General features: G+C 40.4%; 1 protein-coding gene across 40 annotated transcripts in view; it reads right to left on the bottom strand.

Annotated features, from left to right (window-relative positions):
* TCF7L2 (transcription factor 7 like 2) overlaps positions 1-16,109 on the bottom strand; it is a 207,761-nt gene that overhangs the window by 118,514 nt on the left and 73,138 nt on the right. For all 40 annotated transcript variants that reach the window (XM_082222651.1, XM_082222647.1, XM_082222648.1 and 37 more), the window contains one exon: positions 7,651-7,752. In XM_082222651.1, the coding sequence (XP_082078777.1) occupies positions 7,651-7,752 (102 nt within the window). The remainder of the gene's footprint in view (positions 1-7,650; positions 7,753-16,109) is intronic.

Raw genomic sequence — 16,109 nt, 5'->3', positions numbered from 1 at the left:
GCTTGTCTGCACTGCCAGTGGATAAAATGGAGCAGTAATTATTATTTATTACAAATTTTATACTCCCTAAGAATCGAGTCCTACCTCCAATTCTAACATAAGACTGCACCGACTTTGACAGTGGTACAAGTGAAAAATAAAGCAAAACACCAAACCACTCACAGAACTCAAGGGAGACCAAAAAACTTCTGTCCCCTCCTCCTCCCATCACATTCCTCTGATCACAGTGCAGCAGGAACCTATAAACATGAAGCAGGGAGACCATAACTTGGATGTTAAGCAACGTCACCTTGAGGCCTCATCTTGTGCATGCTTAGAGCATACAGAGGTGAACACTGGTGACAGGAACTATGGAGAAGGGTGAATTGAACAAAAACAAAGTACTTGGCATGAATAGGTGCAAAATAAAGATGTAGAATAAATACTGAAAGACTTACACTTGTCTACCTAAAACCCTGACATGTACTCTACTTCAGGATGCCTGACACAAACATCCAGCACCCGCCTGCGCTCCACTTGTATAACTAAAGATGCAAGGACAGACCCTGTTTCACAGATAAGAAAGGATGTTACAAAGTATAAGTGCTTCAAGGGTTCAACCTAATCACTGAGAATGTTGTTTCCCATACTGGAGACACACAGGTGAGTATGTGCTACCATGCAGGTATGCTCTCCGTTGGTGAATACCAGACTGTTTACCCTAATCATTGCTACTATTGCCCAAACACATTTGAATACTTCTGGCTTGCTGGATACATGGGAAAGAAGAAACAGTCACTGTGAACGTATGTTGGCTATGCCAAAATATTCTGAAGCAGGATGAGGCATTATTTCAACTCAATCCTCATATAAACTATCACCTTGAGAATATATCTTTGAGTCACCAGATGGTTCCTTCCACTGCCAAAAAGGTAGCACAATAAGTTGCAGGAATTGCTGCAAATGGTTATCTCTGAAGATACGCACTTCTGAAATAACTACACAGATAAAATTCAACAATGAAGACCAGTCATGAATGGGATGATGCTTGCCATTTATCTTGCTTAGAAAACAGGCCCTTCACTTTTCAGCAGTTATTTGTTCTTTCGGGTACTGATTCTGGAACAAAGTCCAACCTCCCTTACTCCCATCAGCCTAGAAACGTTTAACCTTAAAGTGTGCACTTTATCTCCTGGCAGAAGCATGGTCCCATTGTGAGACACCCAACACACACAGGGATGTAGTGAAGTACCATATGAAAGCAGTCATTTACTCCCCCAAGAATGGTGGCTATGAAGCAAAATGCCAAACATGGGCCTTCCCTTTCTGTTCATGCAGATGCATACTGAAAGATAAGACCCACATGTACCATTTTCCACATTTACCCTGGCCTTGCCCTCATCTGTGTCCTGATGTCATTTGCATATTCAGGGGGCATAAACATGCATTTCATTAACATCCACTTAAATAATATCATGCGCAGTTTATAATTCACAAGGGTTAACTTGGGCCAAACGCCTTAGTAGAACAGTTCCATTGTGACTCATGTTGAAGCAATAATAGTTATCACATCCAGTATTCATAAAGGGCTACAAAGCTATTCCAAATGTCTATATGCCAAAATCTGCCCTTTTGCAACGCATGCTAATACCCAGCCCTCCTTGACCTCATATTATGCAGCATTCTTCGTTGTAAGGAATGAAATGAAACATGCACAAACCCTTCCCTTTGTAGTACCACAGGATTCTGGTAGGATTTCAACATGCTGCCTGTGTGCAAAGATGGTAGCTTTGAAGACCCTGGGAAGAAGAAAGGACTGAAACAGGTACGCATGCTGCATGAAATTCAAAAATAGCTGCGGGGGGGGGGGGTGTTAGTTGGGTGGCATGTCTCTCCATAGTAAACTTTTGAGGACAGGAGCCTGAAAAGGGGGAGGGGGAGGCAGAAATATCCATTTTTCTGCTTTACATTTTGCAGAAGCTGACAGTGCTGCAAACCTTTCACCAGTAAACAGATATAAGACCCAAAATAATAGTGTCTGGCTGTAAAATACGGGGGGGGGGATGCAGACACATGTGATGCTACATTTCTTACTTCCTTCAAATCCCTCCTCAAAACTCACATTTCCATGAAGGCTTTGTGCCACCATACCTTACACCACCATCACCTGCACACCTACTCAGAGACTTTCTCAGGTAAGTAGATAAAGGACTCCAGCCACAGCATATAACTAAGCTAAGGCACATGTAATTGAAACAATTGCACACTGATTTTCTATTTACCACTGCTGCCACTTATCTCCTTTCCCTCTATTGTTTATTCTTCGTTTAAATTTAGATTGCAGGGCCCTTAGGGCAGGGAACTGTCCTCTCATAAACTGTTAAGTGCCATACACACTGATGGTGCTGAATAAATGCATAATAAAAGAACGGATATGCACAAAGAACTTAGCCAGGCAGCAGGATATCTGCGATGGTCTGTATATCCATATTAGTAGTATAAATCTGGGTACATCTCCTATACTAGTCCCAGTCAAAAGAAGCACAAGTGCAGCAGTCAGTTATCTATCTACATGCTGACATTTCTATGGGCTCTTAAGTCATCCAACACATGATGAGCGCTGTCAGATTTGACAGTGGTGTTAAACTACCGGGAGGGGTGAGTGACCCCTTGGCCAGGGTAGAAAGTCAGAGGAAATTCATTTCAGCCCCCACCCCATCCACAAGTCTTGTGATAACGGCTGCTGACAAGATCAGCAGCAATACTGAAACTCTTTTTGTTTCGTAGGTGCCGTTCTAATTCAGTGCTGGCACACTTTGGCACCAGTAGAAGACACATGGCAATTATGGTTACACATCTAAACCTTGTGCCCACATTTCTCTCCTATGGCAAAAGAACCTGCTAGTAGCACCAACCCCCCTCGGGGTCTATTTTCCCAAAATTCAGCTGCAGTGGAAGTGCTGGATCAGTGTTGGAAAACAGTAATGAGGCTCTATGTTTATAAGCAAAGATACAGTTGAGCAACTGTTCTTCCAATACAGAAAATCAGCCTGCTGTGGACAGGATTGTATCGGGCAAGTCTAGGGCTTTGTACCTGATGGTGCACCAGCCATAACCACTCCTGCCCCAGGGTAACCTATCCAATGTTATTCACCTCAGGGCTGCCTAGTTCAGTGCTTTGCATGGGAGCTGCCTTTGAAGACTTATCCAGTTTTTTTAGCCTGGATGCTACACCCATCTCTAGAGGCCCTCAACTTTCTGAGGTTAGGCTGGTGATAACTGGACTGTGGGCTTTTGCAGCTATGGTGCTCCAACATGTGGAACGCTCTCCACAAGGAAGCTCACTTAAACTTGAACCTAATCTCCCATCTTGGCTGTGAGTCCTGGAAGACCTGCTCTCTGCCTCACAGGCCCTTTTCCATGGGGCACTGACTGACTACAGTTACAAAAGCTGGGGCTGCTGAAAAGGAGGAGGGGTGAAGAAAAATCTGTGAGTGACGTGGATCCCTTGTCCCATTCTCTGGACCCACTTGGAAGCTCCTTAAATTTGCAGAGCCTGGAGCTGGGTGTGGAGAGTGAAGCTGAACAAGACACAGCTAGGGCAGCCTGAGGAAGTACCATCCGCTTCGGCCTGATAATAAAAAACAAGTCTAGAATGAGAGACTAGGAACTCTTCTCATTGTGAAACTTTGGTGGGGGTTGTTTGGACCCTGGGTGAGAGGGAGGGTGTGTCAGAAGGAAAATGAATTGAGGTAGGGTGTGTGTGTGTGTGTGTGTGTGTGTGTGTGTGTGTGTGTAACTTTGCATTAATGTAACATTTTTTTATGTAACTGTACTTTTGTAATATTTTAAGTTTTCTGTTGTTGCTTCGGTTTTCTATATACCACTAAGAGATATTTTTTAATATAGTAAGTGGTGTAGAAATTAAATAATCAATCAATTCTTTTGACAGCTGGCAAATATCCTTTTACTTGCCTATGTCTTCCACCGTACCATCTTTTATTTTATTTATTCTTAGTCCTCCAAACAGTTTTTACTGTTCCTTCTGTGTTTTATTTTTATGCAAGTTTCCTACTGTGTATTAAATATTGTTTAAAACTGTTGAGAACCACATAAAGGGTGATGCACAAATGGTTTTGAAATAAATACGCTGCAAAAATAAATATGCTGTCAAAATGTAATGTGATTTTTCTCAGAGTCACCTTTCCCCCAAAGAGCAAAAGTTTATTTAGTCCATACCTTCCCTCAAATTTGAGAATGACTCTACACATTTTCATCTTCACTGCTTATATCATTCAATTCTTAGGACTTGGAAGAGCCGTGCTTCTATAGTCAGGGGAGACGAACTGTCTCAAAATGTGCTATATGTGTACAATCAACATCTTACTAGGAGCTGATAAATTGTTGTACTTCTAACTAAAAAGGTTTGGCCAATATGGAACACACACAGTTGGTTCATCCAGGAACTGAATGCAAAACCCAAGGGAAATAAAACATTTCAACGTAGTAACTCCATCCTCTTGCAACTATTGCAGCTGTGGCCAAACTTTCTATCACTATCCTGGTCAAAACAGTGAACGTTCAGATAAAATTGCCTTGTGGTCCAAATTCAGCTCATGACTTTGAATACTGTGCAAAGATTCCTATGGTGAAAATCGATAGGTTAATATATTGAGAACAGAGAGATTTCAGAAACTTTTGTCCTAAGTTACTCCTGCCCTCTTGCATTTTCAAAGCAAGATTTCCCTCTCCTTGAGCAAAAACATACACGTAATTATAGATCTTCTATAGCACCATAGTACTTTTTTCCCGAGGTTCCAACCTAGTTTATGAATGTGCTCATTACACAATGAAAAGTCAGGACAGTTGCTCACTATAAACTCACCTCAAGGTAAAATTTACATTGACTTCAAAAGTCTTGCCTCCGGGAGGGAGGGAGGGAATCAGTTGAATTTCTGAAGAGTTTCCGTTTTATAAGCTGTATGTGTTACCAAAATACCACTATTTTTGGCATGGCATGATTTTTTGCCAGGTACAAAGGAACTTAAATGTAAGTCTTTGTATAGCAAAAATACAGAAGTATGTCTTGGGAATGGTCTTAGCACTCTAATCCTGTGATCTTGCCCAAGCACTTTGAGCAAGAATATATTCTCATAAGGAAAACTAGAGCACTTTAAAAAGGGAGGGGGAGAAAACACACTACAAGTGGTCTAATATGCCTCTTGCTCACACAAGAGTAGAATCCAACTAAATTCAGTTGGATATACTGCACAGTCCTGCCCATATCTGCTCAGAATTCAGATTTATTGAACTCAATGGAGCTTAGTCTCTGGTGAATAGAATTAGGATTGAAGCCTTACTTCCTAAAAAGAAGAGGCTGAGGGTTGCAGCTTAATCTTACTAGGTTGAATTCAGACTTAGTTGAACTACTGAATCCAATGCAAAAGCCAGCCATGTTCAATGAAGTCCAAAACTTGCTGCTTCTGAACAAACATGACTCATTACAGAGAATAAAAAATTTAATTTAAGAGGTATATAAAGTCAGGGTGTTTTGTGCCCCCCCCTTTTCCCATTATTTCAGCACAGGCAAACAGTAATTTTAATTTTTCTTAAACAGGAGATATTTCAGATAATGTTTGCAGTCCCTCGATTCTCAAACCATCTATCAGATATAGCTCCAGTTCTGATTTAATTGATACAAGTGTGAAGTGAATTGCTACTGTTAGAGGTTCTCCCCCACCCCCACCCCCACCCCACAAAGTCCATTTAACAAATGCGTTTAAGGGAATGGCAGAATACCAGCTCACTGAAAGGTTATAGGTATTCTAGAAATGGGGGAGGTTACTTATTTGAATATGCCACATTCAGTGCACTCATTAGGGAACAAAAATGGTAATGACATTTTCATTGAAGAGCCGCATATAGAGTCTTACAAAGTAAAATAGCAAGTATTCCTGTTGCCACACAATATTATCAATAAGCAACAACTGCTGGTACCAAAACAAAACCTACACACACTATTATATACCATTATAAATGTTATAATAAATCATAATTTAGCTGTAAGTGTTTAACTCCCATTTATACCTTACATTTTTATCATGGGAATCATTAGAAATGTACAAATTGTAATTAAAAGGTGGGAAATTAGCTGTGTGGGGTGAAATTAAGGACTTTGTAAACGAACAAGCCACTTTAAAAGGTTAACAGGTGCCCAATATTATATATATATATTTATGGTCTACAGTGGTGCCTCGCAAGACGAAATTAATTCGTTCCACGAGTTTTGTCGTCTTGCGATTTTTTTCGTCTTGCGAAGCACGGTGTCGGGAAAGTTTTGGAAAAGCTTCAAAAATACCAAAGTCTTTAAAAACCTCAAAAAAGGCTACCACACCGCGTTCTATGAGTTGCTCCTCGAAGTCAAGTTGCAACTGTATTAACGGTGTTAAGAAAAAGTAAACAAACTTGCAAGACGTTTCTGTCTTGCGAAGCAAGCCCATAGGGAAAATCGTCTTGCGAAGCAGCTCAAAAAACAAAAAACCCTTTCGTCTAGCGAGTTTTTTGTCTTGCGAGGCATTCGTCTTGCGAGGTACCACTGTACTTTGATTCACCTAAACCTTTGTTTCCTTGAAGCGGGTTTCTCTTCCATTTTTATTTTATGAATAGTGTGATAGGAATGTGGGAGTTATAGTTGCAGTGTGAACAAGCTGTTTCATGAAGCTTTTTGAACTATTTAAAGAAACTATTCCTACAAGTAGGATTCATGTTGTAACTTTGGTAGCTATCTTAAGCACACTTTGGTCAAGGAAGAACTTTCCTTAAATACTGCTGCAATAGGTTTATAAAACTGATCCAGAATTTTTAAAATGTCATTCTGTCACCTCCATGCGCACGCACATATATACACACACCTCTGCCTACAAAAAAAGAAACCATCCTTAATTATTTTCAGACTGAAATTAATTTTCCATTCAGATATAGTGTGGCTGCATATCAATTTCTCATGCTAGGAAAAGCGGAGCTCATTAAAAAAAAAAATAACATTCTTTGCAGCCCAAATTCTTTGTGTTCTGAATCTGAATTAATAAAAAAGACACACAAAAATAAGAAGCTTGCTTATGAAATGTCCCTTTTCTTCAGTAAAACTGTGTTTCAAACAATCATCATAAGCCCAGTTTGAAGATCAACAGTTATGACCAGTGGGTTTTTTGTTGTTTTTTTGTGGCAGCACTCACCACTACTGAGTATCACCATCTCTCTTTTCTGCTGCCCATGGTGGCCATTTTGTGCTGGCACCCACGGCTCTTTTATCAAAAATAAGAGTACAGTGGTACTTTGGTTTTGGTTTATAAATGGACCTCTGCAACGGATTATGGTTGTAAACCAAGGTACCACTGTACTGGCCCTCTCACTTTATACCAAAAAAAGCACTCGTTCCTTAATAAGATAACTTAATACACTTTTATAAGTGGTACAAAGGGGAAAAAATGTATTTAACTTGATAGATATTTCAAAGAGCAAGAACTGATAATTTATTCCCACTATTTCATAATGTGTTTAACTGGAGAAGGCAAAAAGTGACAAGCAATACTCATTAAACCCGTTCCTCTTTCCCCTCCACCAAAGAAACAGAGACACAGAAACAAAAGTAGTGCATCTTCGTTTACTTACAACAATGTGTGCTGGAGATGGAGACCTAGCATCCTTGAGGGCTTGCCTACTCTGTAGGCTCCCTGCCTGAACATCAAGCAGTGGCCATTTCATCTGCAGGTACTGGATGGAGGAAACAAAAATGGGGGAAAAGAAAAATGAGTTCAGAAAAGAAAGGCAACTTTAAAAATAAAATAAAAGCAAACACATATTAGGCAACGTGGGGAAGTAAGTGAAACTAAAATGCATGCAACAAAAATAAAGCAAAAGCCCCACAGAAATACTTTACTGGGGTTGTGTTGAACAAAAATGGAGCGTACAGACATTTCCAAGGTGTTTATTAAAAGGGGTATAAAAGGGCAAACACAATGTTCTGTTTCATATGCCAATCGCTATGGTAAATCTGGAAAGGAAAATTGTGCAGAGGATGGAAGGAATAAACAGGGCAACTCATCATTACCACAATTGCAGAAACAGAAATATCTGTGAAAGTAACTTTAAAACTGCACATTAACGTTGAAAAATCTGGCATTAAAGCTGATAAACCAAGTAGGGAATGGCAGAAAAGCTACTGCTGGAATATATGCCTTCTAAAAGTTAAACAATTTTTTTTTGCAGGGGCGGGCAAATACATAACATTGGTTCCGTCCCATACACATAGTGCAATCCCATTCCAGACATACAATCTCATGAGTTATGAAACAAAGCTTTTTATGTTAATTCTGAAATTACATTTTCTACATTTCTGAAATTACACCACTGAGAGGGGGGTGGAGAAGGAGGCAGGGTGCAAACAAACCCAACAGTAGCACCAGATTGGCTCCACCAGTGTGTCTGCATCACACTGCCCGCCCCACTGCCTTTCCCCTCTCCCTCACAGTAAGCCGCCCGCCCGCCCGCCCGCCTGCCGGGAACCTGGCATAGTGGGTTCTGCCCAACCCAGCAAGTTGCTTTTGCCTAATGGACTACCATAGCTACAAACATTTTATAAATAGACTAATTCACTTTAAACCTCTATATCTATATAGCCTTTTCATATCAAAGTAATGAATGATTTCATATCAATGAATGAATGACATAGTCATATTTGGCAGGTGGGTGTACTAGATATTTACTTACATAAATTTTGGCTTCCCACTCTTTCTGGTATCAATTATTGTGGTTTTTATGTTCCTCACACCAGCTTTCCCTCCTACCTGAAGAAACTTGGGGCTGGTACTTCCTTGAGCATGCCACACAAGCAAGTACAACTATTTCTCAAACTACAAGTCATGGTTTAACTTTCTAAGCACACTTCCTCTGTTCCAAAGAAGGGCACAGATCAGTAACTCACTGTTCAGAACATTGCTTTTTCTGACTGGGACCAGCAAATCTCACAAGATCTGGACAATAGGGGGGCTTTCCTGATGCCCTCATTACATATCTTTAGGTGCCAGGCAAAAACGTTCCTCTTCAACCAGGCCTTTGGGTATTAAACATTCTTTATCCTTTTAGATGTGGGGGGTATTGCTTGTTGTTGTTGTTTTATACATAATATGCTTCTATGTTGTATATGCCTGGGGATCTTTGGATGAAGGGCAGTAAATAAATTTAGTAAATAATAATAAATTCAACATTGTGCTCTTCCAGTCATTACATCTGTGCAAGCATCTCAGCTAGCCAGGAACCATTATCACCCTGTCATTTATGTGGGACTTTCCCTCCAGGAGCCAGTTTCGGGGAGGGTTATACAGGGAGGAAAGCCCCATTGGGCAAGCAAAAGTTCTTGTGCAGGTCTTCTGCTGATGGGGTTATGTTAGGTGAATCCTGCCCAATGTATCCAAATACAGGAAACAGGTTTCCATAAACATCCTCAAGCAAGATCTGCAACTTTGACTCATTCCCTCCGGCTGGTAATAAAATTGCAACCTGGGCCAGGAACCCAGGCCCTGGTAAAGTGTGTCCTTCTCCACTCCTTCATGCAAGACGGCGTCTATGATAGGCTATTTTCAAAGTGTATGTTTCAATTTTCGAAACCCACTTTAAAATCCCTCCTCTGGACCATTCCATGCATTATGCAGATGCCAGCACCCATCCATCACAGAGCTACAGCGTGCCAGAATCAGCTAAAGTTCTGCATCAAGAATATGAATGGTGGTGACAATCCTACATCTGATACACACATATATACACAAACTCTCTGCTGCATTCGAACCTGATATTTTTCATTTGAAGCATCACAAATATATCCCTAAAATTGTAATGGGTGAAGGGACTCTCATCTGCAAAGCACAAGAGATAGTCTTGAATAAGCCCCCAATCCCAACCAAACCCCCTGTGTTGGTGTTAGGCTAAAAAACTGCCCACGAAAGAAGGGGTGGCTATGGCAATGTGGCAAAATAAAATGAAAACAGATTAGAACAGAGAAAAGAGACAAGTGGATTCTCCAAATATTTGTATTGTCAATAGGTCAGCATCACTTATAACAATGATCACACCCAGAGTGTTGTATCTGCATGCTGCTCTCTTCAAAAGACAGCCATGACTTGAGTTCTGTTAGCCTAGCAGAGCAATTTCCTCCTTGTCCATCAGCACAAGTTATAAAAGATAGTCGGTTGGAGAACCTGTGTCCCCATGACGTACAAGCAACCTCTTTGCATAAGTCACTAGATTGCCCGTGAAACTGAGACTCCGTAAACAATCCTGTTCACGATGCACAAGCAGGAATAGGGTACAGCTCACTCCCTCCAACAATAGCAGCCAAGGCTTATTCTCGTTACTGAGGTCACTAGATAGGATTCGGGATACACAGGAAGCAGGTCCTGCTGAGAAAGAATGTGCTGAATTTACCTAGTCACTTTTCAGCACAAGCTCCAGTGAAGCTTCACAACTGACCTTTACTGGGAGAACAGGGGTGGGGGGTGGGGGAGAGAGAACCACCTCACACACAAATACTTAATACTAGCAGGATAATGATAGTCTGGACTCTGTTCTCCAGTTGCTAGATTTTCATATGTGGGCCTTCCTTCCTATTGGCAGCAGTCACTGCAGAGTGAAGTGGTATAGCCCAGCAACTAATACATAATGAATAACTGCTGATCATGTGTTTGAGCTCTGACGAGAATGGCTATTAAAATCCTTGCTTAGGTTACCACAAGCATCATGTTTAATGCTGGTTTAAGGAGTGCAAAACATTTTGTTACTACACAGAGGCTAACCTTTTGTTTAAAAACAAGTACAGTGGTACCTCGGGTTCCATACGCTTCAGGTTACAGACTCCGCTAACTCAGAAATAGTACCTCAGGTTAAGAACTTTGCTTTAGGATGAGAACAGCAGCGGGAGGCCCCATTAGCTAAAGTGGTGCTTCAGGTTAAGAACAGTTTCAGGTTAAGAACGGACCTCCAGAACGAATTAAGTTGTTAACCTGTGGTACCACTGTAATTTAACAATGCTGCTCAATGCAATATATATTTATTGGGAGTCATAGCCAAAAACTATTATCAAAAATAGAGGTCCAGTCCCCTCACTTGCAGTTTGGAGACTATCTAATCATATCAGATTCTAAACATAATTGCAGCAACCAAAAGGGATCTCACACTCTTCCTTATACATTTTAACTGCAGTCTTTTTTTGCTAGGATTTCCCCACTCCCTCCCAAATATTAAATACCAATTTAAAAAGCCTTTCTAAAAGGCACCATTTTTCTTCTTTTGTAGTCAGTCTTTGGAAATAAGTAGAGAGAGTGTGCTGATAGGGAGATGTCAGTAGGGGGACTGTGCCGGGGGGGTGGGAATCAAATCACTGTACCAAACGATAATTCAGATTCTGCTACAAGACTCAAACCAGATTAAATATTTAAAAATTTGATCAAATTTGGGAAAGATTTTAGCTTCTTTGGCTAAATTCATTCTGAGTTTGCTCATTGGAGGGATTGTCTATGTAGCAAACTGAAGGCCACATCTCAAATCACTGGAAAACTTGCTACTGAGATTTCACCAAGCATTGGTTACACACTTCCAAATTTATCTTTTAAAGCTTAAGGACCTGAATAACGTTTCTGTTTAAGAGGAAAACCTGAAAGTCTCAAAGTGTGAAAATCTCTACCAATACTATTCTGACATTAAAAGGTGTGATCTCAAAATATGTAGAACTATGCCTTAAAAAATCAATGCATGTTATTAGCAATAAGGATGGTATTACTAGCAACAGATATTATGCTGATACATAAACCATGGGGTAAATGAACTCAATCAAAGACTGGAGTACTGTACAGCAATCAATGAAGTAACCTCCAAGTGAAGGTTACTATGGAACACAAACAAAAAGAAGACCTGAAAAAGCTGCCTTCATCAAAATTTTAAAAAACTATGCTGCTTGCTAAAATGATTCTCCAGCAATATTCTCCAGAAAGCCTTTTTTGTAAAGACACTTTCACAGGCCCAAAAGACCCAATGAAGCTCACCTTTTTACATACCACTTCACTGCTGCTTGTATTCCCATCACCAGAAACTGTTGTACCTGCTTTGCATCCTATTTTATTCCAAATAACACCTGCATTGTCAATAGGTTTTAGCTAACAACAAACCCAGTTCAGAGGAAAGGCTCTGCTCTCACTCGGTGTTAGCTCAACCCTCAGTGGAGTAATCACACAGCTAAATCTGATTGGTTAAACTATCTACTGCTTGTAAGAAGGGGGCTATACTGAACGTGCACAAAAATGGTGTCAAAGCTGCAGCCAACAGGGACTTCAAACACATTTTCAATGGAATTTCAATGGAATTGTATCACCACCACTGCCAGAATGACAGGAACAGGGGCCAGTAGTCACCTGAATGTGTGTGAAGGACCACCTTTTCTCTACAGTGTACCTACCACCTGCAGAGAGAGAGACCCAAAAGCTTGGTGAAAGGGGGTGCATTTTATGAGCGAATAAATTTGTGAATCCCTCAATCCCTACCCCCTGGTTTTAGTTCATCCCTAATAAAAAGATCCAGCTCTATTGATAAAAGAATAAAACATTTGTTTCATTCAACGGCTTCAAGCTTGCCTCAAAGTCTCTCAGCCCAGGAATTGTCATGGCCATAATACAATATTAATGTGGTGGCTTATAATTCTTATTTTACATAAAAGCTTCATTGTGTGCCAAATCCAATCTCCACAGGCTACCTGAGCCCCAGATTTTTACGAGTCTACATTTCAGCGCTGCGAGTCTACAATACACATAATTTTCAATTATGTTAGGGCAGGGCAGGATCACTGCCTATATAACATTACTGGTTGGAGGAAATGAGACTCAGTCCTTCTGCCGAGTGAGCTAACTCAATCCAGATGGTGAGAGAGTGAGAAAGAGAAAGCACTGCTATGGAATTATGTAGCAGCGATCCAGCCCACAGCAACTCTTGCACAATGGAATGAACTGCCAAGTAATTGCCCCACCATCCACACACAATGCTTTAAGGTATTAGTTTGGAAACTAAAGAAGGGATGGTTCTTTTGGCAGAGGTTACATCACAGCACTTACACAGCATATATTAGAAGGAGAATGCGTAATTGCCTTCTCGGGTTTACTATTGCAGAATTATGCAACTAATCAGAGGGGTCTCTCTCTCTCGCGCGCGCTCTCTCTCTCTCATAGCGTTTTGTTTGTTTTTTAGAGTTTTGGGTTTTTTTTGTCCCACTACTAGAGAGTGGTAAATCCTTTCCTTCCTCCTACATGAAACAGCAGGAAATGCTATTCTTTCAGACTCAAATACAAATGTGAGCCAGGAGTCCCTCCAACTTGCAAGTGTCTGCAAAAGGAGAAGGTGAAGGGAGGAGGGGGCGAGATATTTCCTTCACAGGATCCCAACTTTGTGTCTATACCATACAGTAAAGAGAGAATCGAAATACTCTGTTCTATAAAAATTCTGTAATCTCTTGTCTTTTCCAGCCTTACTTCTATTTGACAGGAAATATTATGTTCCAAAAAACTGGTGTAATATTAAAAACAGGGGGGAAATGTATATAGGTTCTGATGTCCCATTTCAAAGCTGAAATATTAATATAGCTATACTGGCCAGAAGTTCAATACTGATTTAAAAGGATGATCTAGCAATAGATCATTATTGCTTCTTCTGTTTTTGAGAGAGAGGAAGAGAGAACTCCAAATCTTTTAAAGCTCCTACTGTCTGTGCAAAATATTATAATGTGTGGCTGGCTAGAATCCGTGCACAGGGGGTGGGTGAGGAGAAACACAACACACTCTTGAAAGGCTGTTAAATTGTCATCACAAGGGGGAAAGCAAACACCTCAAATGGCAAAGGATAGGGCTTTTTAAAAAGTGGAGAGGGAGGAGGAAATGTATCTTGGGTCCTGCAAGAAAGCAGATGTTATCAACCATCTTATTGCTACACTGACATTTGAAATGAGGCACAGCCCAAGGCAGAAAGCTAAAGCACTTCTAGAGAAAATATCTGGTAATGGCAATACGGCTAAGTGGAGCAAAATCCTGTTCAGGGAGACAAGGAACAGCAGACTTGGGGGGAAAGGGGGGGGCAAACACGAAGGCCTGTTTCAAAGTTGCAAACTCAAGCGTTTAGTCAACTAAATACTTGCAATTATCAGAAATTTGGATAATTAAGGATATAATAATGGGTTAAGCGTAGATATGGAAATGCAGAAGAATTTGGTATATATAAGGAACCAGAAGTGGAAATGAAGGGAAGACGCAAGATTTTAAGAATCTCACAAGATATAGTGTTGAAAGGATACATGTACATATGGAGAAAGGGGGGGATTGTTTTTGATGTTATTTGTGGAATTATTACTTATTGTTGAAAGAAGAAAATAAAATAAATTTACAAAAAAACAAAGTTGCAAACTCAAAATCCTGCCACTATGCTCTACCTCATGACTGTCAGGAAAATTATGATACAGTATCAGAAAAACTAAGACCTAATATATTTATAGCACCACTTTCCTTACGTCCTTACTCCTTTTTTATGTTAAGAGGTATTTTCTTGACATAATATACTAAGAACTCACTTAGTTCAATAGATGGAAGAATCTAGTTCTAGAAGATAATATTTGCCATTGGAAAGTTTTCCCACAGTTAGGCCCAGTCTTGGGGGAACAAGACATTACCAAGGAAAAACACAAACGCACTGAACACAGATTAATGAAATGTCTATTCCACCCAATAATCTGTAGTCATCACTATATTAATCCTATGGAACAGAAATGGAAATATAGAGCAGTTGCTAAGCTTATTCAGAGGCTCCCAACACTATATTACAGAGATCCACCAACACAGAATTTGTTCATTGCCACTAATCTATCTCACCACCTAACCCAGAAATCAATCGTCTTTCAATGATTTGCACTACATTCTCCACAATGTGTACTGAATGTACAGCTAAATCATCCACTTGGAAAGCTACTGTAACCCACTGGTGGATTACCAATCCACTACTGACAGATCTAGACATGTTTTTCTGTCATAATCCTTAAATACAACCAAGATTTTCCAAGAGAATGCAATGCATTTATTTTTTAAAGTTTAGAATGTCAGCTTCATTCACAAAAAATATGGTCAACAGATAGGTTCATAACTGGAAGAGGAACCAAAAAAATCATACAGTAGCAGATAGTGCATTCTGAAACAACAATTTAGATGCCAGATTGAACAGCCCACTTGTTCCTGCTCTAATACTATAAATATTCTATGAAGAGTGTCTTTTATTGTGCTTAGCAGGTTCACCTACTATGACTTTTTCTGGACTATGTCACTCTGTCAACCATCATTGACACTTCTGGTAAACTCATGGATCAGCTACTGTAGTTCTTTATACATGGTGCTGCCCTTGAAGAATGATTTGAAGTTACACCTGACGAAGCAAGCAGCTGATCATCTGCTAAGAGACAGCTTTCATGAAGAACATCTTTCAGAATCAATCATTCAGTCAGAAAGGGAACACCCCCCAATTCCCAATAACCTATCCACAAGGATACTACTGTCAATGGTATTTATCAAAAGCTGCTGAAAGATGCAGAAGAAATAGCAGGCTCAGAATCCCCTGGCACATTATCCAGACCAAGTCATCCATTAGGACAGCCAAGGCAATTTCTCTGTCAAACCATGCCCAAACTAGACTGAAACAGATCCAGGCAATCAGTTTCATTCAAGAGCACTAGGAGTCACACAGCAACTGTTCACACAAACAAGCACCTTACCTAAAGAAGTGTTACTTGCAATCATCCAGTAGAATCACAGAGTTATGAATTTGAGACCCACACTGGGCAAAAAAATGTCCTGCACTGCAACAGGTTGGAGTAGATGACCTTTTTGATCCATTCCAACTCTGTAGTACTGCAGTCCTTGGACCAAAGAGGGCTTATTTAATAGTGGCCTCACAACAACTTCTTTCAAGACAGCTGGGCCCACTCCTCTTGTAAGATTAATCACTTCTGCTAGATGCAATGAGCACATAATGGCGAGGGTTGAATAACCACCACCAGATCC

This window comes from Podarcis vaucheri, assembly GCF_965113315.1.
Source record: "Podarcis vaucheri genome assembly, chromosome: 5".
In the NCBI taxonomy this organism is placed as follows: Eukaryota; Metazoa; Chordata; class Lepidosauria; order Squamata; family Lacertidae; genus Podarcis; species Podarcis vaucheri.
Note: the sequence above shows the minus strand (reverse complement) of the source record. Positions and strands in the feature narration are given on the sequence as shown.